Source organism: Haemorhous mexicanus, chromosome 1, assembly GCF_027477595.1.
Source record: "Haemorhous mexicanus isolate bHaeMex1 chromosome 1, bHaeMex1.pri, whole genome shotgun sequence".
Classification (NCBI taxonomy): domain Eukaryota; kingdom Metazoa; phylum Chordata; class Aves; order Passeriformes; family Fringillidae; genus Haemorhous; species Haemorhous mexicanus.
The window spans coordinates 146,228,514-146,255,696 of NC_082341.1; the positions used below are offsets into that span (position 1 = coordinate 146,228,514).

The 27,183-nt window shown below is 41.2% G+C and overlaps 2 protein-coding genes across 10 annotated transcripts in view; one reads left to right on the top strand and one right to left on the bottom strand.

The window, feature by feature from the left end:
* Positions 1 to 16,737, bottom strand: part of ATAD2 (ATPase family AAA domain containing 2) — a 30,603-nt gene extending 13,866 nt beyond the window's left edge. For 2 of the 5 annotated variants that reach the window (XM_059866369.1, XM_059866360.1), the window contains exons 1-16: positions 16,128 to 16,399; positions 11,875 to 12,014; positions 11,324 to 11,373; positions 9,787 to 9,940; positions 8,665 to 8,761; positions 8,180 to 8,228; positions 7,748 to 7,858; positions 7,196 to 7,274; positions 6,161 to 6,250; positions 5,147 to 5,255; positions 4,803 to 4,918; positions 3,909 to 4,083; positions 3,192 to 3,280; positions 2,701 to 2,860; positions 1,248 to 1,338; positions 507 to 821 (exon numbers count right to left, since the gene is read on the bottom strand). In XM_059866369.1, the coding sequence (XP_059722352.1) occupies positions 507 to 821; positions 1,248 to 1,338; positions 2,701 to 2,860; positions 3,192 to 3,280; positions 3,909 to 4,083; positions 4,803 to 4,918; positions 5,147 to 5,255; positions 6,161 to 6,250; positions 7,196 to 7,274; positions 7,748 to 7,858; positions 8,180 to 8,228; positions 8,665 to 8,761; positions 9,787 to 9,940; positions 11,324 to 11,373; positions 11,875 to 12,014; positions 16,128 to 16,334 (2,032 nt within the window). In that variant the 5' untranslated portion in view covers positions 16,335 to 16,399. Of the gene's footprint in view, positions 1 to 506; positions 822 to 1,247; positions 1,339 to 2,700; positions 2,861 to 3,191; positions 3,281 to 3,908; positions 4,084 to 4,802; positions 4,919 to 5,146; positions 5,256 to 6,160; positions 6,251 to 7,195; positions 7,275 to 7,747; positions 7,859 to 8,179; positions 8,229 to 8,664; positions 8,762 to 9,786; positions 9,941 to 11,323; positions 11,374 to 11,874; positions 12,015 to 16,127; positions 16,400 to 16,619 lie in introns of those variants that run through there. The other 3 variants (XM_059866389.1, XM_059866376.1, XM_059866385.1) reach the window with 2 other exon arrangements.
* The window catches only part of NTAQ1 (N-terminal glutamine amidase 1), a 35,219-nt gene continuing 24,703 nt past the window's right edge, over positions 16,668 to 27,183 (top strand). For 3 of the 5 annotated variants that reach the window (XM_059866420.1, XM_059866406.1, XM_059866413.1), the window contains exons 1-5: positions 16,668 to 16,809; positions 16,990 to 17,089; positions 17,765 to 17,815; positions 19,854 to 20,002; positions 20,331 to 20,455. In XM_059866420.1, coding sequence (XP_059722403.1) covers positions 16,736 to 16,809; positions 16,990 to 17,089; positions 17,765 to 17,815; positions 19,854 to 20,002; positions 20,331 to 20,455 — 499 coding nt within the window. In that variant the 5' untranslated portion in view covers positions 16,668 to 16,735. Of the gene's footprint in view, positions 16,810 to 16,989; positions 17,090 to 17,745; positions 17,816 to 19,853; positions 20,003 to 20,330; positions 20,456 to 22,532; positions 27,180 to 27,183 lie in introns of those variants that run through there. The other 2 variants (XM_059866429.1, XM_059866438.1) reach the window with 2 other exon arrangements.

Below are 27,183 nucleotides of genomic sequence, written 5' to 3' on the forward strand. Positions count from 1 at the left end.
AGATCACAAAAAGGGGAAATAATGGGAGGTGGACAACAGAGAGGGGGTGCAATTATCCATCTCCCAGCCCCAGTGCTTTCACTGTGTTGGTGGGTCTCTGCCTCTGTTTCATCAGTGCAAACAATCCCAACTCTACCAGAAGTGATACTGGAAGAATACTCTCCAGAGATTAGCACTAACTATTATTATTATTATATATATTAGCACTAACTATTCAGACCTCCATTAATCAATAGAGAGTGTATCAATATTGATTTGTTCTCACCAACTGGCAAGCTAAACCTGACCAAGGCTGATGCAAGGAGGGGCATGAGCTCACCTATGCTATGGAAGCCAAGCCCTTAAGTACAGCAACTAAAAAACTCTGTATTTCAAGTCACTCACAGCTCCCATCCAGGTGATAAAACTCAACTGTCATTATGGCTGAGGAGTTTATGTGTGTTATTGCAAGTATCAGAAGCTTTTGCTTTGGCAGTATTTTAAACAAGTGCATGCTGTTGCTATACCTTGCTGTTGGTCCTTCTTCAGTGCAAGCTCTGCGTGGGGAAATACTCTCTGTAAGGCTTGTAAAATTCTTTCCAGTGTGTTTTCTAACAGTGGTTTTAAAATGGGTGATAGTGCTCGCCCAGGTGAAACCACAGCCCTCTGTGAAGCTGGAACAGTCTTCTGCATGGCCATGAGAAAATCCTTTGCTGTTATTTTAATTGAAGCGATGTCTAACTGCAGCTTCTCACTCCTTTCATATATCTGAGGATAGCGGCGGCGCAAAGCACAGAGAGCAGCTTCAGCACATAAGGCTTTAATATCAGCACCACAGTACCCTAATGAACAAAACAAGAATCAAATGTTATGTCAGGATCAGGCAACACCAAAGTCAAGGCCAAGAATTCTGAAGTGCAACAATGAAAGACTTTGCATGCAGCCAAAAATTAAGAGGGTAAGAGATAATTTAAAGAATTACTGCACTGCAGAGAAGTTTTGACATGTGCCTCGCAGCCTGATAGCTTGCACTAAGGAAGCAGCCTCCTAGTCAAAACTTTACTCCTGGGAAAGAGGGCCTAAACCCTTTCAGTGTTCTGAGAAAAAAGAAAACTGAAAGCAGCATCTGTCTTGGTTTGCTCCCAAGACATGCCAGAAGCATCACTACCTTGCTCTGCAGCAAGGCACAAGAGTCAAGTACTGCCTGGAACAAGCTCTGGGACCCCACGACTCAGCCATGCAGCAACCTACAGTATTTTCAAACTCACCAACACATTTCTCAGCCAGCTCTTCCAGAAACTTGTCCAATGGCTTCAGGGTCCAGTCTCGTGTGTGAATTTTGAAAATCTCTTTTCTTGCCTGAAAACAAAACACTTGCATTTTAGTTTGCCCTAAATTTTCTCTTAAAACAACCACAACACAAAACCCCCACAACCTCACAGTAATACAAATACTTTTCACATCTACTAAACTCTGAAGTATTTTAAGGGTCAGTTAATATGCTGTTTTTTCAAACAGGAAATTTCCTAGTTCTAAATTTGTTACATATAAATCTTGCTGGGGGCTGCAATGAAGTAAAAGGCATTTACATCTTCTATAAAAAAGTGAGTTTTCACAAGTGTGAGATCCAGAAGAAAACACTGTAGTAAAAAACCCTAAACTTAACTCAAAACAGATTTTTACGGAAAATTCTCTCAAATTCAGCAAGATTTCATGGTTGCAGTCTCATTAGTTCATCAAATTTGCTCTTCTGACAGCTCATGCAAGGAAAACAGTCCTAGCACTCCATTCCCAGTTGCTGCTGTTACTATCAAGTAGAACAATAATTATGACTCAAATTACTGTCACTCATCCAGAAAATGTAAAATGTTGCCTATCCCCATCTCTGATCTTAGCAGGACTTTCATTGAATTGTTTTGTGGCACACAGACTAACTATGGCAGATTTCTAAAATTCTTCCACAGGGGGGAAGTGTGTATTAGATCTGTTTCACGGTACCTCCTCTCCTGTTCCTGACAGCAGATAAAAACTGGAGAAAAATATTTGTGTTAAATGCACTGTTTAGTGCACTTTTACCAGCATTCAATTCAGCACTTTCCAGAAAGTGCAAGAAAAAGAACAGTGACAGCCAGAACGAAAACACAAAAACGGCATTCCAGTTTTGCTTGCTACCCCCACCCACAATATTTTTTTCATGGCCTACTGTCATTGAACTAGAAGCTTCCCTACCCTGCACCTGTGCAGTGACTTCATTTTTATCCAAGTCCCTATTACTGAGTACCAGTAAGAACACCAGTTCCTAACATACTTAATTGGTTCCAGCACCAGCCTGGATCAAAGCTTTTGCTACTAAAAAAGAATTCTTGTCTGCACACCATTTCTTTCAATTTCACAATGCTACAGCAGTTCTTCTTAACTAATTCATACTCATTTTTAAACATTTTGGTGAGGAGCAGCGCCCCATTTTCTTCCCTGGTTGCAGAGAAACCAAAACTAATAATTAGAGGACTAACTACCTATTACAATCATCTTAATGATATATATTCAGTGCTAGGTCTGCCCTCCACAGTACAGCACAGTCTATCCAGTAAGCCCTCTTTTGTCCAAGCAGTACAATACTGAGGAGACTTTCACTGCTCCACAATCCTGCTGTGTTGCAGGGATTTGTTACAAAGATGGACTCTGCCACATTAAACACTGAGGTTGAGTTGAAGTTCTGACCTCTTTGTTTGGCAAGCTGAAGAGAAACTCTCGATCAAAGCGTCCTGGTCTTCGTAAAGCAGGATCTATAGAATCCAGCCTGTTGGTGGCTCCAATTACCACAACCTCTCCTCTGCTGTCTAAGCCATCCATAAGAGCCAGAAGTGTTGATACAACAGAGCTAAGAGAAGAATATAGTTTTTACTCAGCAGTTTTTACTCCACATCATTACCAATGCTCACTCAAAGGACAAGCTCTTATTGATAAAATGCTGAGTAGAAAAAGACAAATCATTTTAAGATATAACAAAATAGATAAGGTAACACAGACCTTGTGGTGGTATCAAGTTTAGTGAATTGTTTTTAATTACTATTCAAAGATTATCTGAAATAAAGTAGTACTGAATTACTAGTTTTCAGGATAAATGAATGTGTCACATTAAGTTAAATAGGTTGTGGTCTTCTTTTCACAAAGATGAAGCAGCTTCCATGTTGACAGAGAATATGCCCTACCTATGAACTTGGTCTTGTTTACTGGACCGTACAGGAGCAAGACCATCAATCTCATCAAAGAAAATAATTGAAGGTCGCATCTGGTAGGCCTACAGTGAAAACACAGGAATATTGACATCAGGAAAACAGCACTGTTTGGAGGAGAAATGCACAAACAACACTGTGGTTGCAAAGTCACTGGAAGTAGATTTTTCAGACCAGCATCAGGGATTTCTACTCATTGATCTCAAGTAGTGAAATGTTGTGAGTAACAGAAGGCAGGAACATAAGTCAACCCACTGAGATGGGTGACAGGAAACAAATCACATCAGTGGTTTTTACAGCTATTTGGCAACCACCAAGAACTGAGCCTGGACTTAACTGTATTACAGGCTCTGGAAGCAACCTCTGTTACCAACTTCAATATAACCATGCTTTCAGCCTGCATTTGTGCCCCTCTGATCAGAAGTCACCTCTTGAAACCTTTTTTGCAGCTGTTTGGATTTTTCTTTCCTGAAGCAAGGAGTTGGTGGTGTATGTTGCTTTGCAAGGTTCTCTTGACTGCTTTACTAATTTTTCCTAATTGCTCTCAAGACTTCAAGCCTCTAAAAATGTTACTGAAAAATGAAACACTGACAATCCCACTTCACTGGAAGGAGTTGAGAAAAAAAAAATTGCTCTTGACATCAGAAAGTTAGTTACAACTCAGACAGAACACAATGCACGTTTCAACTGTACCTGATCAAATAACAAACGAAGCTGTCGTTCCGATTCCCCAACCCATTTACTCAGGCAGTCAGCACCTTTTCTCATAAAAAAGGCTACTCTCCTGTCACCTTGGCTACATTCATTAGCAAGTGCACGAGCAACCAACGTCTTTCCTGTCCCTGGTGGACCATAGAACAGACAGCCTCTGCAATTAAAAAAAAAATTCACATAAGAAAAATATAGAAAAGTACCTGTGACCACCCTCATCCCTGAAGCACACAACTGTTCTCTCTTAAACAAAGCTCTCTTCATTGTTTGTTATATTTTTAAAGTTACTGAAAACAAAGAATCTGAAGTCCTATTTCAATATAACATGACTGAGTGTTGATGGCCTAGAATATATAAATCTAACAATTAAATCTCTAATAATTTCATTTCATAACACAGAACCCATTCAGCTGTGTAAAAAGTGGACAGGTGCATTTTTAGCCCAAGCACAGCCAGTACTGCAAGATTTTAGTTATAAGTCCACAGTCTACACAACTGTAAATCTGATACTGGAACTCTTGAAAAAAAGAGTTGGTGGGACAGACAATTGGGCTTCCCCAAAACAAAACTGCAGTTGACTACCACTTACAGGCTGATCAAGTCCACTTGCATGTAGAACTCAAAACTTCTTCACCATCCCCTTTTTGAAGGCAAGACACTTTTAAGAGATAGTCTCACCACACTGTAAATCTTTGAACCTACGTGTATGCTGGATTCTATCCTTTTTTAAAAAGTTGCTTTTTCCTACTGCTAAAAGAACCCAAAAGCATCAACATTTAAAATTTTGAAGCATGGAAACATAACAATACTTCAGAGTTGAATATTTTCCTGAAAATAGGTGAATTTGAATTTACAGTTTTAAATAGCAACCCTTACCTTGGAGGTTGAATTTTGAACCTCTCAAAGACTTCTGGATAAAGCAATGGAAAAACAACCATCTCTTTTAAAGCAGAAATGTGGTCAGCAAGACCACCAATGCCATCAAAACGTACCTAAAGATGGAGACAACAGAACACATTTTAGATGTTAAAGCTGCAACCTCAATAAAGTTCCATCAGAAATTAGATGTCAGCACAAAGGAAACATTCATGCCAATTTTCAAACTGCTTGAAACAAAACTGTAAGCCAAGGAAGTTATAGACAGCACAATACTGTGCTGTCTATAAGGTTTCATAATTACTGAAGATGTCTCAGTGACACAATGAAGTAAAAATACTTACTGAACAATCTATTTGCACTGGATCAACATCAGCCAGACTCGCTCCGATTTTCATGCGATCTTTGTGAACTCCCTTTAAGTCACTTTTCCGAAAGTTGACAGGAAGAGACCTGATTTGAATTAAGGAGAAAAAGAAAGGTGCTTTCTAACATACAATGTGGATTTTGATTTTCTAATAACAGAAAGTGAATGCAGAAGATCTCATAAATGAGTGTAAACTTCCTGAATTGTTAAATATTAATTCCAGCTGTTTTATGATTAATGTCCATGAGTAAAGAAAGGAAAATGGTCACTCCAGATATTAAACTGAGTTAATTATTTTAACAGCTCTTAGCACTTATACACGCCAGTCAACAGATCATATATAGGAATACAAGCTTAAAACAAGATATTCCTTATTTGTAGACCTCGGCAAGGATTCATGTGAGGAAGAAAACTGCCCGTCTCCTGACCCCCACACACACTGATACTTTTCAAATACTTTTAACTCCTATATTCAAAAAGTTACAGCCCAAGCCAATATTTATTTCAGTTGGTTTTAGCATTATAAAGGCTGCCTATCACTGCCAGTCCTTCCCAAGGCCCTGGAACCTGTGTGCCAACAGACTACTCTGAAAGACATCTGAGACATCAGGCTGTTAGACTGTTACTAAAATAGTTTTTCTAGAGCATTTATTAAGAAACCAAATCCCCGTCACTTCCTCTATTTATAACATCCCCTGTTACAGTGGATTACTCTCTGAATCAGCTACTGTAAAGCACAGGAGCAGCAGAATTTTACATTGAGAAATTTCATCTGTGAAGTTATCCCCCCTTCCCACCTAGAAATCAAATTGCTTATTAAAATCTATTCTAAAAATCCAGTTGTAGAGAGTCCAGTTACAGTTGTATCAACAGATAGGATTGCCAGAATTTAGAAACTGAACAAGATGAAGATGGTAACACTACACAGTAAGGAAGATGTAAAGTCCTCCCAAGTAGTCTCCTTCCTCCCCTGTTCTCCAATTGCATTAACCTTCTTAAATTTCTGTTCCTCTGCCTCTCAAAATCCTCTTCATCATCAGATGAGGAAGAGGAATCACTGCTGGGGACTGTGTGTCTCCGTCTGCAAACATTTAAACAAACAATTAAAAAAATTAAAATAAACAGTAGGTAATATCAAAATTGAAGTGAACACTATCTCAGTTTACTTTGAGATCTAGTAAATTTCCAGATTATTGTACTCCTTATGAATCTGATTTCAAACTACATTATGTGATTTTCCTAGTGACAGCAAAATTTCATTTCTATTAGGAAGGTAAGATGTTTAACCAGTGTGCAAAGAAATTTCTTAACCAAGTTACTCTTTTTGTCCACATGCTCTCCCCACAAATAAAGTTTCACTTAGCATTATATATCTACTCTGTGAAACACCAACCTCTTAATTCCAAAATATGGTTTCATAACTCCCTCCTTCCTGCCTAATTTCAAGGATGCTAAATAAAGCACTCCTATCTAGCAAGGAATGGCATGCAACACTTGCAGGATGATAAACCTATTTGTCATTACTATTGAAATTTGTAATTTAGAATTTCACTTATCATTTTTCTTGCTTTAAGCATAGTTTCATACAGAAGCTGGAACTGATTCCAAAGAGAAACCAGAATCAGTACCTGAGTGATTAAAAAAAATTCATTAAAACTTCCATACTCTCTCTAATTGAATTGGTTTTAGTTTTAAGAAAATTATTTGCATCCTTCAAGACAGAACAATCTGAGATTTTCAGAGGGAGACTTTGGCTTCAATTCCAGAACAAATTAATTCAGTTATACAATCTCAGCCATAACTCTCATCATCACCACAAAAACTGCATTTTCTAATAAAATCTAATGGCCAATGAAACAGATAGACTTTCCTCCAATATTTGCTTATTTTATTCCCTCAGACTACCACAGCAATAACCATACTGTTAATATCTAATTACCAAGAGTCCAAAAACCCTTGAAAGCAGTATTCAGTCATTTGACTGACAGCACTACTGAGAAAGAATTATCACTAACCAAACTCATACCTGTTAGTTCCCTTGCATGAATCTCTTTGTCTGACAGGTGAAGACCTGTCTGAAAAATACATCTTACGTTGTCTTGGTTCTGTTCAAAGTAAAAAAATTGGAACAATGTTACAAACATTTAACATTAAACATTACAAAGTTTACTAAAAGAGGCAGAGAATAGGATGTGTTATCACCCATCTTGAAGTTCTAGGGAAGTTTCAAGAGGAGGGAGGAAGAGGTTGTTTTTTAAAATCAGTGCACAATAAAAGCAAAAACATACACACCTGAGTTTTAAGAACTGAAAATCACAAAAGTAAGGTCATCAAGTCTGTTTGCTTACTATTTTTTCAAGGATACATAGGTAGTATTTTTATTGAAAAATAATAGTAAGGTTGCCAAAAAGCAAAGAAATAGAATGTGCAGAGGATATATGAACTTAATAAAATTGCAGGTAAGATATTTGAATAGAAGTTGAGTGCGTGTAGGTATTTTCATTTTTAAAAAAAACCATAACACTCTAACTTCCATGCAAGAAATTAGTTCTTAAGAGAAGTTGTGCCTATAACCTACTTTGCAATGGAGCTTGATAGCGCTCAACAGTTTTCCTCTGCCGAAAGGAGTAACGCTTTCGATTGTCTTCACCATCGTCTTCTTTGGCTTCACTTTCTTCTGAGGAACCCCCTGCACATCAACATTATATTGCACTGCTTAAGTACTGTTGCAAATTATATTAAATTCACAATGCACTATGTCACATGTATTTCCACCAGTCCACAACCTTTCCTTCTGTAAGAGCATTGGACAAACAACTTCTCTTTTCCTCTGAAAACCTGTTTTGAGCTCACTTTAGTACAGCCCTAGAGTCTGTGTCAGTAGCAGCACAAATTCTTTTCAACAGATGAAAAATACCCAGTAGTTCATCCCATCTCAATTATTTAAGACAAAGCTTTTGGCTAGAGCATAGTCAAGAAAACACAAAACAGACTAATCCAACAATGCTACCTTGATTATCAGCTATTTCTTCATCAGTCCTTTCCATATCAAGGCTTTCCTTAAAAAACAAACAAACAAACAAATATGAAAGACCAATCACATATAAGCAGAAAACCTGTGGGCATATTTGGTGCCTATACAGTATCATTATCAAGGCACTCCATATACACAGAAGATTTAATTATTATACAGCAAGAGAGAACAGGAACATCATTCTGGAATCCAGGATTAATAAGATGAATAAAACTCTAAAATAGGAATGCAGATCCAAACGAAAAAAAACTATGAAAGCAGGCTAAGACAATGTTTAGCAAACAAAGTGACTGCCATTCAAAAGGGCAGCGGACTAACTTAATTTAATAAAGCAAAACTAAAAGAGAAGAAATATGATTGCTCTCTATCATTTAACCACGAGTTCCTCTTGGGGAAGGAAAATCATCTCCCTATGTTAAATACTGTATTTATAAAAACCAGCAAAATAAATTAGTATCTACTTCTTCTGTATCATGGAACTCCTCCAGGTCTCCCATCCTTCGCCGTCTGCGCATCTTCTCCATGTCATCCATTTTTTGCAAGACTGCTTCTGCAGTACTAAAATACAAAGTTGACATATGAAAGCAAAAATAGGCAAGTACAGAAAAAGCCCATTTAAAACAGCACACATAACCATCATATTTTAATACAGTGTGCACAATGCAAAGCATTGACACTTAGCCCAATTTTTCAATACTACTTAAAAATTAGGTCAAATGTTTACTTTTTATAGAGAGAATTAAGAACAAATGTATGAGTATATGCAAACATATGTAGTTTTCAGGTTTATTTTTCCCCTCTTGATGAACACAGTAAAAAACCTCAACTATTTTAGTAGGAAAAAAGAATTCTGAGGATCACAGTAAAGTAACAAAGAAATTACGGAAGTTTCCATAGCACTTATGTTGCTCTGCATGATAGCATTGATTCACTTGGTTCACAGCCTTCTTCAGACAACAGATTGCTTCTCTACACTGCTATTTAAATTTCACATTGATTTTCAATGACTACTTATGCTAGACACAACATCTTACGGCTGTTACACTTTGCAAACCTTTCAGAAAACAAATCTGAGTTTGGGCTTCACAAAGGGAATTAAGCCACAGACAGGCAGAAACACTTGGATTGCTTCACTTTGCCAGTATCCAACTTTCCTTAGTATCTTAAGTTAAATCTACTCAAAGTCACAACATAAACTGACTGTTTTGGTTCACAACATACAAACCTACCCAGCCCATACATACCAGACCAGGTGGCTCAAAGCCCCAACCTGACCTTGAAGGCTTCCAGGGAGAGGGCATTCACAGCTACTCCAGGCAACTTATTAAAGTGCCTCAGCACCCTCACAGTAAATCATTTCTTCCTAACATCTGATCACTCAGATATAGCACATACATAGCAGCTCATAGGAAGTCTCAGCCTGACCAATGAATGCAAACAGCTCTTGTTGCCAGGAAAAACAATACCTTTTCCTGTTGTCAAAGAAGGAGAGAGTCCCTAGCCAATATTTTGCCATAGTACAAAGGGTTGCTAATAAGGCTTATGGTAGTAGCTTTGCAAGATGGTGAGAAAAACCTCCTTACTTTGTTATAAGTTTGTCAAACAAAACAGATTCATTGGTAGTGGAATAACGGCTTTGTCGAAGTCTGCAGCTGCGGCGAACCTCCAGATCCCCATTTTCCTCATGGACTTGCTCTGCAGCTTTTGCATCAGCTCTGGTCTTCAGTGTTCTGGACACTAAAATGCAATAATACGTAAAACTTTCTGTGATGGAAAATATGTCAGTCCCTTTATTTCACTCTTGCTCTAGGAAAATATAAAACCCCCCACCTTTTATTTTAAACATTTAAATACCAAATTGAAAGATATTTTTGTGATCACAGCATTCAACTTAAAGTACTTCTGCTTAAACCACATATTTAAAAGTCTGATTTGTATAGCAGCTTCTTAGTAGACTGGAAAGCCAAGCTGATGAAAACAAACACCCAGCTTTTGGTCCATGTAGGAGGCAAATTTATTTTGGTTAGATCTCTCTGGGAAAGTGAAAACAAGAAATGCCTACCTCTAAGGTGTTTTCCCTCTATTCATGTAAAATTGTATCTAATAGTTTTTTTCTAAAAATTGCTTATATGAGAGGTCTGTTCTAAAGATGCCTGGTTTTGGTACACTGTCTAAGCATGCATCATTTTCATTTTCTGCACCATGACACAAAACCCTAGAAGACAAGAAGTGCCTCAAGATAAATTCCCAAATATAAAGAACTCAAAAACACATGAACTTTTAAAGCAAGAACTTTGCTTGCTTTAAGAGATCTGCCCAATATTTACCAGATAGCATCCTTTGCTATGGATTCATTACAACTGTTAAGAGAAGTCAATGAGAGAGTAACAGATGTATCACCACATGATACACAGGTAGGTTTGATCTCATCACCACCAACTATAAAACTAACTTTGAGCTCAGTAAACAATAATTTACATTGGCCAAGAGGAACTTGAGTTACTACATACAAAGCGCATTTTGGGTCCCTTCCCACGTTCAGCCTGTAGCTGGCACAATGCTGCCTGGAGCTAAAGGATTTTCCCAGCTGCTACAAAGTGGCCTCACAGCACCAAGCCTGCTTAGGTACTTAGTATGGCAAGTTGGTTCAAAGGTGAAATGGTCAACTTCAGGGACACCTTCCCATGCCAGTGTTCATCTCATGACTGAATTACTTTATAACTGACTTGTGTACAGTACTGCAATATCCCCTCCTACCTGAAAGACCGATTTACAGTTAACCTGTATAGTTAACCAGCTCTGCGACCCTAGAAAAATCACTGACACAAAGAAACATGAGCTAAGGAACAGACTCTTTAAGGCCCAAAAATTCAGGAATTTACACTGTATTCTTCCCAAGCCTGAAAGGAATTAATGGCGTCTCCTCCTATATGCACCTACCACCTTTCATAAAACTCACTGGAAATTCCTTTCTTTGTTATATCTATTCTCACAACTTCAGGTGATTTTGGCTGATGAATTCAGAAGTTTTTGTGGCCAAGTTAAATGGACAAAGTGACAAATGCAATCCATCTCAGAAATCTGGCTAAGAAGGAATCCTACGGAATTATCACTACTTACCTTCTTTATAGTCTTCCTTTTTTGGGCCTGATTTTGGCTTTGCCAACTGCCTACATTAAGAAAGAGAGAAGAAAGGAGAACAGAATTGTATTAGAAGTATTGTACAAAAGTACTGAATCACATTGCATTGCACATTTCTCCCTCAGCACTGGGGAACTTGAATCTGGTGCTCCATGTCAAGCAAAAAAAAGCCAGTAGACTCCAGGGAAGATTTGGATCCCGAGTCTGCTGTGTACCATATGCACACAGCTCTCTAAGGACAGATATTTCCCAGCATGCTCATCTTGATGTCTCAACAGGGGAGGTAATACTTCAGTAACCAAAGTGGAGATCTCAAAGGACTGGGAGGAGATACATGCCTTTTGTAGAAGCAGAACACTTTTACTAAGAAGAGTGTTTCTAGTTCTAAGACACTGGCACATTAACATAGTCACATTCTCTTGTGGGTTTTTAGCTGTAGATTTATCATCATGTGACTCACTGTGCATGCTTTCACTTTTGCTTTTCATTCTATGACTTAAACAGAGATTGAACACCTAGAAATACAATACCTCGAAAAGTGTCGATTGACATTTTCACTTAATATTTCCATGCTTTTGTCAAAGCTAGACTCTGAGCAGCGTGGCATGTTTTTTCTCATTGATCTTAAACAGTGTCCATTGAAACATTCAATGTTGCCAGAGGAATATTTCTAGGAAAAGAAGGAAGAATGTATTTATCTGAACCACCTATTGCCTCATTTGATCAAGTTTAGTCTGTTACACTCCAGATTCAAGAGAGTTGAAACCAACGGCAAGGAAGCCTCGAACCACTTCTGCACCAAGAAGTACCTCTGATGAAAAAACCACATCAGATTTCAAAGAAAAAACCCAAAATCTTTTATTTCAAAATTGGTTCAGTGACCCCAGTAACCAAAATCTCACCTATAACATGCAATTGTTCCCCCACTTTGGGAAGAGACAAAATTACACTGCTTTGGGGGTGTGGGGCAAAAGAAAACCCCAAAACAACCACCAACCAAACAAGCAAAACAATAGAGAGACAGGAAAGCCCCTCTCCTTGCTTTGGATCAGCTGATGGACTGTGTCACTCCTTGTTCCTGAAGGAACACCTTTAGGTGAGCTTTGTGACTCCCAACTGTCTTGGAACAGACCTGGGAATATTTACTTAGATCTATTGCTCATAGATCTCTGTCACCATTCCTTTGGTAACAGCACATATTAACACTCTGTAGCTCATGCATTTGCCACTAGCAATTAAGAATCTGCTTTCCTGTCACTTCAGTTACCTGCACTACTTGTGAATCTGGATCCTAGAAGTTCCTATAGAACTCAGCCAGGCAGATAGTGTCCAATGGGCTATAATCAGAACTTAGGCCCAGTGGCACCCAGCTCTTCTGATCTCTGAGGAGCAGCTGGAACCTAAGGGGGTTCATTTTCTGCTAGATTTCTATATATTTAATGCAACTGAAAAATTCCTAGTACTGAGATTAAAATCTTTTTGGAAGAACTTTCCTCCTGTCTCTGTTCCATTTATAATGGCATTTAGAGGGCTATAAAAAGACTTCCTTCCAGAGGGTAGCATTTATCCACAGAAAACCAAAGGGAACTCAGGATACAGTTCTTCATGGATGTTGATCTTGTTCACATTGGTGTTTCTGCAAGGAGGATGCTATTGACTTTTACTGTGTGAGGAAAGCTGCAATGACCACAGGAAGCACTTGTTCCATTTACAACCCAAGGTCTCAGTGCAAGTATGCCAAACTAAATCTCACACTAAGAAGGGCAGAAACCAGACCAGACTATTCTACTTCTCACACTAATGTTAACAAGATAATTCCACTGATTGATGGAGATGATGAGTGAAGAAGGACCACAAGGATGTCGAGAGGTTATGCAGGGAGAAAATTACAAGGGCTACAGCACAAACAGAATTTAATCTGACTACTGCCATAAAAGATGACACAAAAAATTTTTACAAATACATCAGCAAGAAAAGGAAGACTAAAGAGAATCACATCCTTCACCTGATGTACAGGCAAACATATGGCAATGGATAAGGAAAAGGCAGAAGTACTTTGCCTCAGTCTTTAACAGTTAAACCAGCAGTCCTCATGGTACCCAGACAGGGACAGAGAGCAGAAGGAAGCCCCCATAACCCAGGAGGAAACAGTCAGTGACCTGCTACATCACTTGGACACCCACACTTCTACTGGCCCCAATGGGATCCCACCCAAGGGTACAGAGGGAGCTGGCAGAGGAGCTTGCCAACTCACTTTCATAGAATCATTAAGGTTGGAAAAGACCTCCAAGACTGAGTCCAACCTCTGAATGATCATCACTTTGTGAACAGCACTAAGTGCCACATCCAGTTATTTCTTGAGCACTTTCAGGGGTGGTGACTCCACACTTCCCTGCATAGCCTGTTCAAGACTTAACCACCCTTTTTGTGAAAAATTTCTTCCTAATGTGCAACCTGAACCTTCCCTGGTGCAGCCAGAGACTACGTCCTCTTCACCTGTCACAGGTTACCAGAGAGAAGAGGATGATCACCTACAACCTCCTTTCAAGTAGTTAAGGATGGTAAGGTCTTTCCCCGAGTCTCCTTTTCTCCAAGTTAAACACCCCCAGCCCTCTCATCTGCTCCTCACATTACTTTTTAGACCTCTTCCAGCTCTGCTGTCTTTCTCAGGACATATTCTAACACCTCAATGTCTTTCTTGTCAGGAGAGGCCAGAACTTGATAAAAGATTCAAGGTATGGCCTCACCATTGCTGAGCACAGCAATCACTGCCCTGGTCCTGCTGGCCACATTGTTTCTGATACAGGTCAGAATGCCCAGACAAAAAGGGAATTCTGGAGTACACTGCCCTCAAATACAGGCCACAAGAACAAACTTGTTCAGCTTTGGGAATTATAACCCTATAACTAGGGTTATAGACCTGGAGATACATGGCTTCCAAAGGGATAGCAACCACTTTGGATCTCACTGAGAGACTCACTCATGAAATTTACTGGGACTGGAAACCTGGAAGAGAATAAACTCAGCAGATGTCTGTTTACCTTAGATCTCCTGTTGTATGGTTATTACTGTCTATGGATGAAATGAGCTGTATAACTAAAGATAAACCATATGCTGATATCAGAAAAAAAAAAAAAGCAAGAGCTGCTACCACCACGTCCTTGCACACCAACAAGACAGGAAAGAGGCATCAGGACTTGAAAATGAAGCTAGCACCAGTTCTCATGATCTCTGTCAGATGGAGCACTTCTACATTATCTCTACAGTTAAAACCTCCAGCAGTGCCCAGCAACCTACAAATGAGGTAATCACTTCATGCTCAAAGTACAGGAAAGGTCTACAAAAAGGAAGGAAAGAAAACCCCAAAGAAAAAACAAACCCAAACTAAAGAACAACCTTGCAACCATTTTCATAACAATGATTCTACTTTAGTTTCAGGAATAACTTTACATTTAGTTTCCTCATTCCTGTTTTCCACATTGAGAACACATGCCAACAGGATTATCTGCCTAATGCTTCACAGCCTTCCCTCCTGAGCAAAGGTGGAACGAGCTCCCAACAACCATTTCTAGTGGAGACTGCAAAAACAAAGTAGTGATCTTTAAGAAGATTCCATGACTCTTTTTAAGTGGGGTAAAAAAACCCACCACTGCAAGGACTTTTCCCTTTTTAGTTCAGTAGTCTTGAATATAATGGCACAAAACATAAAAATATAAAATTAATTCATACAACTGAGACTCCTGAAAGACTTCTGCTGGAAGGAAACAGAGCCTTTGAGAATCATCATTCCAAGGCAGGGCTCCCCTGAAGAGCAGACCACTTTCAAGTCGGATCTGGTCTGCCTTTATTTGTCACAGAAATGCAGGACAGCCTGCAGAGTGGAGCCTGACTTGGAAATAGCAGAGGAAAGATTTAGTTTTTTGAAAGCTATGTTAAAAACAATGGAAAGTGAAATGATTCACTTAATATAGCTGCAATGCTGACATGCAGAAAGCACAGGCCACTTGATATCTATCCTTTACCATCGTGCAAGTTGTCTCTCTTCTAGCAGGGCAGATCAAGATTATAGTAAGCTCAAGTAACATTTTCACCGGTTTAGGTTATGCACTTTAATTAAGTACAAATGAACCCTTAATTTCTACACATTTTCTTTTTTAGAGCATCCAAAGTACTATTTGGATACACGTGACTAAGGAGTACTTAGTGAAGCGCTTAAGGAGTACTTAGCAGGCCTACAAAATATATGGGATCTCTGAGGCCAACCAGAATGCCCTCAGAGATCCCATATATTTTGTATCGTGCCGGTTTTGTTGCATTACTGTCATCTAAATAGAGAGCGCTCCATAAGCATTACTGCAACTAAAGCAAAGAGCTTTCTGCGATCTTCTCAAGGTAACTTATTCAGATAAGGAACTGAACCAAGATAAACATGACATACAACGCAGCAAACCATGAGGCCATGCAGGTTTGTATTCCCAAAGGCCGGCTCTCAGGTCGCTGCCACGACCCCCGGACCAGGGCTTAGCCCCCTTTAAGAGTGGGGGCCGGGAACGGAGGGCGGCCCGGCTGCTTCTTCACACACCCCCAACGGCAGCCGCCTGCCCCAAACACTCAGTTCTCCCCTCTTTTTCTCCTCCACGGAACACCACGCCGCAGCGCTTTCTCCGCTCCTCCCAGCAGCTCCCGGCCAGCACCGGCTCCCCCCGCCGCCTCTCCGGGCCCAGAGCACAGTGCTGCCCGCCAGGCCGTGCTCACCCCCCCCCTCCCCCGCCCCGCCACTCACGGCCTCCTCGGCTCTCCGGGCGCCCCTGGATACCGCGGCCCTGGCGGACCCGGAGCGCGTCCACACGCGGTGGCTTCTGAGCGCGGGAGACTCCAGGGAAATGAACTCGGAGCTGGAGTCCAGGAGGTCGAAGGGGGGCCGCCGACAGCGGCTGTCGCGGGCAGCCATGCGGGGCGGGCGGGCAGCGCTGCTCCGCAGGACCACCATGGCGAGGGGGGATGCGGCCCCGCGCCCGCCGGCCGTGCGCGCCGCCCGGATCCCTCCGCCGCGCTCCCTCGCGCTCCCTCCCGCTCCCTACGGCCGCTACTCCCGGCCCGCTGCACGGCGGAAGGGCACACGGCGCACTGCGGCTCCCCGCGCCACAGACGTTTGGCGCCGAAAACTCGGAGCGCTGCGCCGGCGGCGCGGGGCGGGGCTGGCTCGCGGTCCCGCCTCGTCCTGTCCCGCCCGCCTGAGGGGTCCCCTTGCCTCCTGCCGCCGCTCGGGCCGTACCCGCCGAGTGCCCGCGCCGAGCCGGGATGGCCGCGGTTTCCTCGGGGACGGCATAGCGGCTGCTCCCGCCGGGCCCAGTGCTTCCTGCACCGCCCTCAGCCCCGCTCAGACCGGCCATGGCGCGGCCCGAGGCTGGTTATGAGGCGGCGGTGCCGCCCCGCCCCGCCTGCACCTACACCAGCTGCTACTGGTAAGGGAGACGGGGACAGGCGAGCCGGTGCCCCCTCGCACCGCCGTGAGGCGCCGGGACAGTCGGAGGCACCGCGGGAATGGCGCGGCTGCGGGCTGGTCACACTCCTGGGCGCGCTTCTCGTCACGAAAAAGGAAGTTGGAGAAAAACAAAATAAATAACCGATTTTGTGTTTTGCAGCGAAGAAAATGTTTGGAAGCTTTGTGACTACATCAGGAGTCAGGATCGGTACCCTTTAGAAGAATTTTATGCTGTTTTCATATCCAATGATAAGAGGATGGTGAGTCAATGGGATGCGATCAGAGACAGCTGTGGAAAGGCTCGGGCCTTTAGACCGCAGCCCAGTGTAGGTGAGAATAGTCGCAGTGAGAATGGTCCCCGCGATTTCGACCACAGCCCAGTGTTGGGGAGTGAGCCTTTAGCCAGCCTGTAGGTGAGATACAGTCCAAACCTGTCCTGTAGCTCTCTTTGGCTCAGAGGTGTGCCAACCACACGTGAGGTCTTTTAATTATGCTCTGCATTCAGGACAGTGGAATGAGGCATGGTGTCCCTGTGAGCTGAGGGAGTAACTCTTTCTGTAATCTGTCAATTTAGGAGAATAGTTATCTTTTTAAAATCATAGAACCATTAATAACCGTAAGGTTGGAGAAGACTTCTAAGGCCATCAAGTCCAGCTGTTAAGCTGACACCACTATGTTCACTTCTAAACCATATCCTCAGGTCTTTTGGATGTTTCTAGGGATAGTGATTCCATCACACTTCTTTTTAATGTGGCCCAGAATAGTATCTCCAATTTCATTCTCCTGAGAGAGAAACTAGAAAAAACTTTCTTACTGCAGCACAGATGTAAGCTGAGGAAATTGATAGGTTAGCAAAGAACTAACCTGTTCAGCTGAAATTAATCTGTATTAATCTGAAAGATTTTTTTCACTTCAGGTTCATTTATAACTTTCAGATTCCACTCTGGAAGCAGAAATCTGGACATGGAGATGAGCCTGTTGTCTGGGTAAGGCATTCATTACTCTCAATAATTTTGAGTGTGTGCCTCTGTAGATGATAGTTGCAGGATCACACATGGGCATGTAACAATCTATTCCATCTGAGCATAAAGGATCGCTTTGTACTCTGAGGGTGATGGAGCACTGGAGCAGGTTGCTCAGAGGGGTTGTGGAATCTCCATCCTTGGAGATTTTTAGAAGCTATCCAGACACAGTCCTGGGCAGTTGGCTTTAGGAGAGTCTCATTGAGCGACAGATTGGACCAGATGACCTTTTGAAGTCCCTTCCAACTCCACACACTACATAGTTTTGCATTAATATTTATAATTCTTTTACACTAAATTTATATATAGCCTAAATCTGGTGTTCCTTTGCACCATCCCTCATAAATTAATAGCAGGACAGTCAGTAAAACCTATAGGTGACAAGTCTTAATTATGGTAAGAATGCATAATAGATTTGTGAAAATTATTATTTTCACAAATAATAGGTATTGAGGCTGCCAGCTCTGTAGTGTTGTAGGTAGATGACTCTATTTGTAAGAAGTATATGGATGAATATATTTATGTAGGCCTGCCAGATGATAGAAAAGTGTAAGTTATATGTGTATTCAGGTGTCAGCAGTTAAACTGACCTATAAACAGTGGCTTTGAAGTGTCATTTGTTCGGTTAATGTAGTTCAGTAATTGCTGATGCAGAATTCCTTGGTATCATTATAGAGTCCTTTCAGTTATCTGGCACAGAAAAAACTATTTCCTATTTCTTGTGGCAATTTCTGTTTCTGAAATTCTGCAGGGTAATCTGCAAACCTGTGAAATATTCTGATTTCTGAATCATTCACTTTCTTCCAAAATATTGGTAGCTTTACAGTACAAAAAAAAAAACCAAAAAAAAACCACCACCAAAACAAAAAAAAAGTTTGGTTTAAAAAGAGATCTGAGTGCTACAGAGAAGAACTAAAAGGGAATAGCAGAGTCAGGAAAGGCCATGGCAGAATGTGGATTTCTCGTAAAAATTCATGGATTCAAAAGTCTTTTAACTTTGACATTTCAATGGATCGTAGGCTGCATAAAGCTTGTAAACTAATTTTTCTTATACTCTCTAATAGGATTTTCTAAATAATGTTGGACAGTTGTGTATGTGTATTGGTCTGGTGAAGTAGATTGCCCAAATCTTTTTCATTCAAATTTCTATGTGGTTTTAATATTGAAAGTGTCAAAAGGCAGTGCTCAATCCTATTTGTTAGTGGATTCAATGTAAATTTAAGTAAGTTGTTAAGGGCTACCTTCAATTTTATTTTGGAAAACAGCAGTGCACATCCCTGATATGTAATGTCAGTAATTACAGTGTCCTCAAATCTCCTCCTGTGTTTCTTACAAGGTAAGGAGTAAAACTGCACTGCATAACCCAAAAGTCTTGATAAAATAGTTGCCTTGAAAAAGTGTGATGTAGATATTTTTTCCCAGCTTCAAGAGCTGCTAGAGGAAATTGTCTCACTTCTGTGGTCCTCCTGATCTGAGCTGTTTGCTGTGGTGTGCTGGTTTTTCAGGTGCTTCTGGCAGCTGAACACTCGACACTCAAATTCACAGACTGTGTTACTGCAACAGGTACAAAATCTCTTATTAGAAGAGATCACTAGGTAAATTTAATGTTAACCTATCATTTTATCTTGTGAGTTTATTTATGACTGAGTCTAATAAAAAATGCTTAACCAAACAACTTTTGTGGTTTGGTGTGGAACATGAGAGAGATTTTCTGTTTTCTTAGGAGTAGTGTACACTTTGCTCTTTTGGCTTAAATCAAAGGAGGCTGCAAAGAAATGGGGAGAATAGCAAGGTTTCTGGAAGAGCAGACGGGCAAGATAGACATTAGGAAATCTCTCTCCTGTTGCCAGAAATGTTACAGCCTTAATATTCAAGGACAGCAAGCAGGCTTTAAAAAATGAATCTGAACTTATGCTTTTAGGAAAATCTTTTTTTTTTCCACTCTCTTTGCCAGTTTCTTATTAATTGCTATTGAACTAATGGCAATTCTCCTTCTTCCCAGGACTATCATGTTATTCTACTTCATCTTTCCAGTGGGGAGCAGAACTTCATTTATGATCTTGACACAGTGTTGCCGTTTCCCTGTCCTTTTGATGTGTACAGTGTGGAGGCCTTCAGGTTGGATGACAGCCTTCGTCCAGAGTTTCACAGGTGATGACGTGAAATATAAAGACTATGGAGGTTACTTCATGAAATCAAAGTTGAAGTTCTCTTTGTGTATGCGTAGTGACAGAGGTTTCTTTACTACACTCCAGTAAAATAAATGCATTGTGTTACTTTTCTAAAGCTCTTTACCTTAGTCATCAAAAGCCCTTTTCTTTCCTACGTTAGCTTTATGTTAACAACTTGGCCCAACATTGCTGGTTTGTGTATTAATAGCATTAGTGCTCCTTGATGAGAGGAAAGTGCTCTTATTCTGAGTGATTAGTGCAGTATTGTGTACATGCATGTTTTAATACAGTTTTGCAATTTTTTTTAGGAAAATCAGAATGATTCGAGCAGATTTGTACTTGAAGACATTTGCTTCAGACAGATCTCACATGAAGGATGCAAATGGGAAATGGCAGAAACCTCCTCCTCCATACCCTTGCATTGAAACTGCAGGTGAGCTCCCAGAACTCCTTCCTTCTTACAGTGCTGAATGAAGTAGTCCAGGATGCACATGGCAAATAAATAACTTGTATAACATTTGTCCAGCTAGCTTATTACTTCATATGGGAAAAAATAGGGCTATGAAGCATTTGGCACTCTTTTTTGAACACGTAGTCCAACATGCCTTCTGGCATTTACTGGTATCAAACATTAGTTACTGATATTCATAAACTGAGCAGAGAGTGAGGGGTAAGTAATACTGTTACAGCAGGGAACTGAAGCAGACAAGCCAAAAAACTTGCTTGGGGATCCAAAAATTTTTCACACAGTGATTATACCACACTCTAGCACACAGATCCCATTCTTGTAGGGGGATACAGTACGGGTAAATGAAGGTGGTATAGAAGGTAATCTTATCCCCCAATGAGTTGCAGCTGGACCAATTACTAAAGATTAGAAGCAGGCCTGATCTTAACAGGCCACACCTGTAGCCAGTAGGAACAAGGTGTATAAAAAAGTGGATTGGTGGGACCTGGAGTTAGAGGAGTCAGATGACTGACTGTTCCTGGTTCTTGCAGCAGTGTTTAGAGGAGCTGCCTGTGAGAAACATCAAGGAGGTATGAAGCTCTGGCAATATGAAATCCTTGTACTATAATGACGTTAGAACTCGTGCTATCTAAGATGACACATTCTGGCAAAGTAGTGTTGGCAGGAGAAAGTTTTCGCTCTGTTCAGTGTGATGGGTTTGCCTGCATGAAATGTTTGAGGTTTCTGTACCAGGTGAATGGATCCCAGGATGTTTTAAGTCACTGTCAAGTTGGCAAGTTCTTCCCTAAGCTTTAAGCCTTGTGTAAGTGATAGCCTAGCTGATAGACTCTGGGCCAGGCAGAGAGGTAGACTTGCCATTTATTCTGTAGAGCTGCTTAAAGCATTCTTATCACACAAAGTATTTCAGCTTATTCTAATCATCTGTTTTGCAAGCTGAGTAATATTTGCCACATGTGTTTGTACTCTCATTTTCTTCCAAGGAAAGCATGGTGACATTTTGCATTGAAAAAGTTTTCATGTTACTGTTCTGCATGTTTGGTTTTGTTGTTTTTTAATAATGCAGTACTGCCGTGTGTTTATGTTAGAGAAAGAAGGGTCAAGAAACATGGTTCTGTCTTTAGGTCCAAGTGGTTTTAAGTTGCTGGGAAATAAATTCTCAGTCTTTGCTTTGGCTTCTAAGGAAGCTTGGTGTTTCACATGAGAGTGGAAATGAATTATGGGAATGAGCAGGAACACAGATGTAGTCTTTGTTATGATGCTCTAGATGTTTTCTAGCCAATCCAGGTTATGAAGCACCTTGAATTGTAACTCTTGGTTACTATTTTCAGCAGAGTTTTATGCAAAGGTATTGTAGGGAGTGTGGGATTCCTGAACTACAGTGAATGATTCTCTGTTAACTGGAGCCTCGTAGGTACTGAGAACCTTTTTGTCTGTGGGAACCTTGTTTTGATAGCTGACAGCTAATGAAAGTGTGAGGAATATAGATGAGGTCAGACCAGAAAAGAAAAAATTCTATTCAAATCAAAAGAGTGAAAAAACCATTACTTGTGGTTAGTAAGTTACATAATGACTCAGTTGCAGATGTGTACATGTTTCTCTAGCTGGAGTACGTGACTCCATAGCTGCAAAGTCTGTAACTCCCCCCTTGCCTGTTGTGTCTGGCTGAACTTTACCTCACTGGTGAGCAGCAGCCACAGGCCTCAGCCAGCCTCAGATTTTCAGTGATGCTGGTAGATAGTGAAGGATGTGTAGGTCTTACTTTCTCTTATTCTTTCATTCTGTGCTCTATACCTTGCCATGCTGAATGAAGTGTCCATAGGTCATCCAGTCCAACATCTGCCCAAAACAGGTATTCCTCAGGGCCCTGTCCAGTCTGGTCTTGAACACCTCCAGAGATGGCGATTCCACCACTTTCTGGACAGTGTTCCAATGTTTGACCACTGTCATGGTAAAAAAAAAACAATGAATAAAAAATTCCTAGTATATAATCTGAATTTCAGATGTTCCAACTTGCATTTTTCATTTCTTGTCCTGTTGCCAGGCTCCTCCAAGAAGACTCTGGCTCCATTGCCCTACCTCTGATCAGGTAGATACAGGGAGTCTCCCTTTCATCTTCTCTTTTTAAGACTGTAGATACTCAGTTCTCTGAGCCTCTCTTTGAATAAATGTTGTCCTGGACCAAACAACTTGATTTTCTTCTTCTGGTCCTACTCCAGTATGTCCATGTTTTGGGGGTTTTTTTTGTGCCAAGCTCCAAATGGACAAAGTAGTGCAGCACTGTGCTGATGTGCTCTGGTCTCTTGGTCAGTTGGCTGAAAGAAACTTGTTACCCCGCACCCACTGAAGGTGAAAAGTCATTCACTAGGGAGCTTCAAGGTCTGAGTCAGAACAGGACTAGATTGTCTCAGATCTAGGACGTCCAGTTCAAATTTTGGTTCATTTAGTATCGGTTCCTCCACCTTTACTCTTTGTCTTCCCTTTGTATTCACTGAGATACTTTGTAATGATGTGTGCTTCAATGTGCACAGTGCTGTGAGTCTGTGAGGACTCTGGGTCCAACTGTGATGTCTCAGCACAGTTTTATCAGGCATAAAGGCTGCCTTATTTTTAACTTGATGTAAAACTGGGTGGCAGACCTTTTGTTATCATAAAAGAGCCTGGGGTATTAATGTTTGTGTCCATGCCAAATTCCATTGCAGATAACTGTTTTCTCCCTGCCGTTTCACTTTGATAGAACATTCTGGTTTCCATGTTGGTTTGTGTTTGCAGAAGATTAAATTACTTATATATTTCATATTAGAGGTGACTGCAATATAATGGCTGACACAAGTGACCCTATATTGTTTTAATACCAATTTATTTGTGAGGCACATTTCTATCAGAGTAGGTTTGTTTTGTTTTTTGGATTTTTTTTTCTTTTCATTTAGAGTAGCCAAATTCCTAAGCTTTTAAGAAGATGCAAGGTTTTATATTCTTTGTTTTCTATATGTCTTCTTTGATGTTTGACCCTGCCTGGGTGCCAGGTGCCCACCAAAGTTGCTCAGTCACTCTCACCCACAGCTGTACAGAGGAGAGAAAATGCAATGAGAACTCGTGAGTTGAGATAAGGATGGGGAGAGATTACTCACCAATTGCTGTCATGGGCAAAACTGACTTGATATAGGGAAATTAGTTGAATTTATTACCAATCAAAATCAGAGCAGGATAATGAGAAGCAAAACAAATCCTAAAACCACTTTTCCTCCACCCCTTCCTCTTTACCTGTTTTGCCTTTAATCCAAATTCTCTACCTCCTCCTTCCCTCCTCAGTGGGGAATGGGAATCACAGTCATCACAGGTTGTTTCTGCCACTGCTGCTCAGAGACAGGAGTCCTTTCTTTGCTCCAGTGTGGGGCTCCTCTCGTGCAGTTCTTCATGAACTTCTCCAATGTGAGTCCATCCCATGGACTGCAGATCTTCATTAAGTGCTCCAGTGTGGCTCCCTTTCCACAGGGTGCAGTTCTTCAGGAGCAGGCTGTTCCTGCATGGATCCCCCACGGGGTCAAAGTCCCACCACCAACCCTGCTCCAGCCTGGGCTCCTCTCTCCATAGGTCTGCAGGTCCCTGCCAGCAGCCTGCTCCAGTATGGGCTTCCCATAGGGGTCACAGCCTCCTTTCAGGCATCCACCTGCTCCAGCCTGAGGCTCCTCCATGGGCTGCAGGGGCACAGCTGCCTCACCGTGGGCTGTAGGGGAATACCTGCTCTGGTGCCTGGAGCACCTCCTGCCCCTTATTCTTCACTGACCTTGGTGTCTGCAGAGTTGTTTCTCCCACATATTCTCACTCCTCTTTGGCCACGATTACTTCTGTGCAATAGCTTTTTAAAAATTTCTTAAAGGAAGAGGTACTACAACAATCACCGATGGGTTCAGCGTTTGCTGGGTCCATCCTGGAGCTGTCTGGCTTTGGCTCTGTTAGTCATGGGGGAGACCACTAGAGGAGCCAGCCCTACAATCCTCCCCTGCTACAAAACCTCTTGGAATTGAATTGAGCAATCTTGATCATTAACAAATTAAGCGTTTTTCTCCTACTAGTAACTCAAAGGGAATAAATCTTAAACTGTATTTGACCTGCTCATGGAGTTGCAAAATAAATAATCAAAAATAAGCTTACATGGAGTCATAAATTCCAGTCTATGCCTAAAAAATTAAAGTTGGCATAAGGTGATTTTTAAAAGCATTTTTCTAAAACACAAGCAACCCCAGTCCACCCAATAAAACAATAATAATAAAACCCAAACCCTCTCAGACTCCTCAGTATCTCCTCAGAACTCACATGCTAAACATTTGCCTCTTGGATCTGGCTCTGCTCTAGCTGTTTCCCAGAGTTAGGCCTCTGTGTCTTTTACTGGTGTTGCTCTGGCCTCTGTTCTTCTCTGCTGCCATGGATTGCAGGAGAGGCTGGCCAAGCTAACTGGCTGCACAGAGCTTTCTCACCCTGTCCTGTCCTCAAAGCTGCTCTGCTGGAATAAACATACCTGAGCTGCAGCACATTCCCCTGGTCCCACCTGTTTGCCAGTGACCTCCTGTTGAAAGAAAACAGGGTATTTTGTTCAAATAATAAAAAATGAGATTTGGTGAACAGATTCATTATTCTAGAGCTGGTGAGCCTAACCTTGTTTTCTTTTAAATCTTCTTTCCACAAATTAATGAGGTCTGATTCTGTTTAGTTTATGACTTAGGATGAGATCAGCCCTTGTTACTGCAAGCTTGTGGAAAAATGCAGCTTGCACAGTGCATTTCAAAATTACTCCAAATAGATGGTTGTGTGGCTTATGTGCAAGTGTTAGCAGCAGCTCTAACACTGAAAAGCACTGGTTTGAATTTCAGTTCTCCCAAGGTGTTCAGTAACATACTTGCTGGATTGATTTACTTTTTGTTCTTTTTTTTTATTAATAAAATCCCTGGTAGTCAGTAATGATGGGGTTTTACTTGTTTTTGGTTTAGGTGGTTGTTTTTTTTTGGTTTTTTTTTTAGTTTGAAGATAGTGAAGGTAAAAAGGAACTGATAGGGATACATGTAGCTCCTATGCACTTCGTGGGAACCTTCTGCTGCTCTCATTTGAGAATAAAACTCCAGTCTGTAAAGTTAGGTCCTTACTTCATAAGCTTTTGTGAAAGTAATGAATCAAGTCAGATAGGTACAATAAAGACACAACTAAGGAGCATTTAAATTGCCAGAGTGGCTTGTTGAAGTTACACCACTTTCTGTAAAATATAATTTAAAGTGGTGAGCTGTGTTTTACATTGAGATCAGCCAGGATGGTTTGCACAGTCAGTTATATCTTAGGGGTGGAGACAGCAGCCCCCCAGCTGAGAGTGGGCAGAGTCCTTCTGACTTATCTCCCTGCTCAGACAAGGGAGGAGGATCTGAAGAGAACTGTAAACACCTACACAAGTCTGTGAAAAGTCCAACTTTCTTTTAGTTTCCCCCAAGGTTTTAGGCATTAGCAGAACTGATCTTGGAGGCTTTGTTCCAGACTTCCCTGCATCCAGCAGCCCTTGGGCTGTTGTTACACTGAGTTAGTCTACAGTCTGTGAGCCAAGCTGAGGCTTGGCTTAAATGCTGCTTTCTAACTACTGTTGGCAGAAGCCACAAGTATCATGGCTAACAATGCCTGAGATAGTGAGTGGCCTTTTATTTCATCCCTGCTTGGGGTAAAAGTGACAGACTTGATTTAAACAAAAATAAAGTAATGCAGGAGTCCCAGAACGGGCCAGATAGGTCTCATTTGGGGGCGGCAGGGTGTGTAACAAAGTTTGGTCAAAGAGGATGATGAGCTCTAGGCATTGCACAAATGCAAGCTAGTATAACAGTCACAGCACCTGAGGGGGACTGTAAGGGTAATGTAAATCTTAAAATAAAATAATTCTGCTGCTATTGGTCTTGTAAAAATGGAGGATATGTGCTCTGTGCTTTTGTGGAGAGATCATCTCTGTCGTGGTTTGCCAGCTGTAGCACCCAGGTGTATCTTTTTAAAATTCTGATGTTTGTCACTCTTATCTGCTTCGGGAAGAGGACTTTGTGGTATTCTCATGCATTTTTGCCGAGATGTTTCCTAACGCTGTAAGGTCTAACACGACATGCACGGCCGTCAGATAGAGCCCACGAGGAAAGAGCGGCCCAGAGGGGCTGTTATTACACGAATAAAACGGGAGAGGTCTCACTAAGTTTTTCCCTACGGATACCTCCCGTGCTGCTCCAGTGCCATCTACCGACAGGTTCTTAGGCTGTCGCTCTTCACAGGAATTGACTTGTTTGCTTTGGTAAAACAATCTGCCACAATCCTTCCGAAGTTGGAGAAGATTTCATTTCCTGCAGACATTGTGGTAGCGACTTCCAAGTTTCGAACAGCAGCTGTGTTTGTAACTACTGGAACAATCTCCTTTGGACTGCTTTCTCATTCACAGAACAGTTTTATGAATTATTTTAGTATGCTCAATGCACATAAAGCAGAGAATTATTTATTTATTTAATCTTAACTTATATGAAGAATCGCATTAATTTTGAAAAAGCATCTGGGAGGAAAAGAGCAGTTTGAAACTGGAAAACAGACTTGACAGTCCACCAGCAAGCAAGAGCTGTTACCCACTACTAATTTGTTCTTGAGCTATGACAGTGAATTGCTGAGCTTGTGCTGTTTTAAATTCCCAC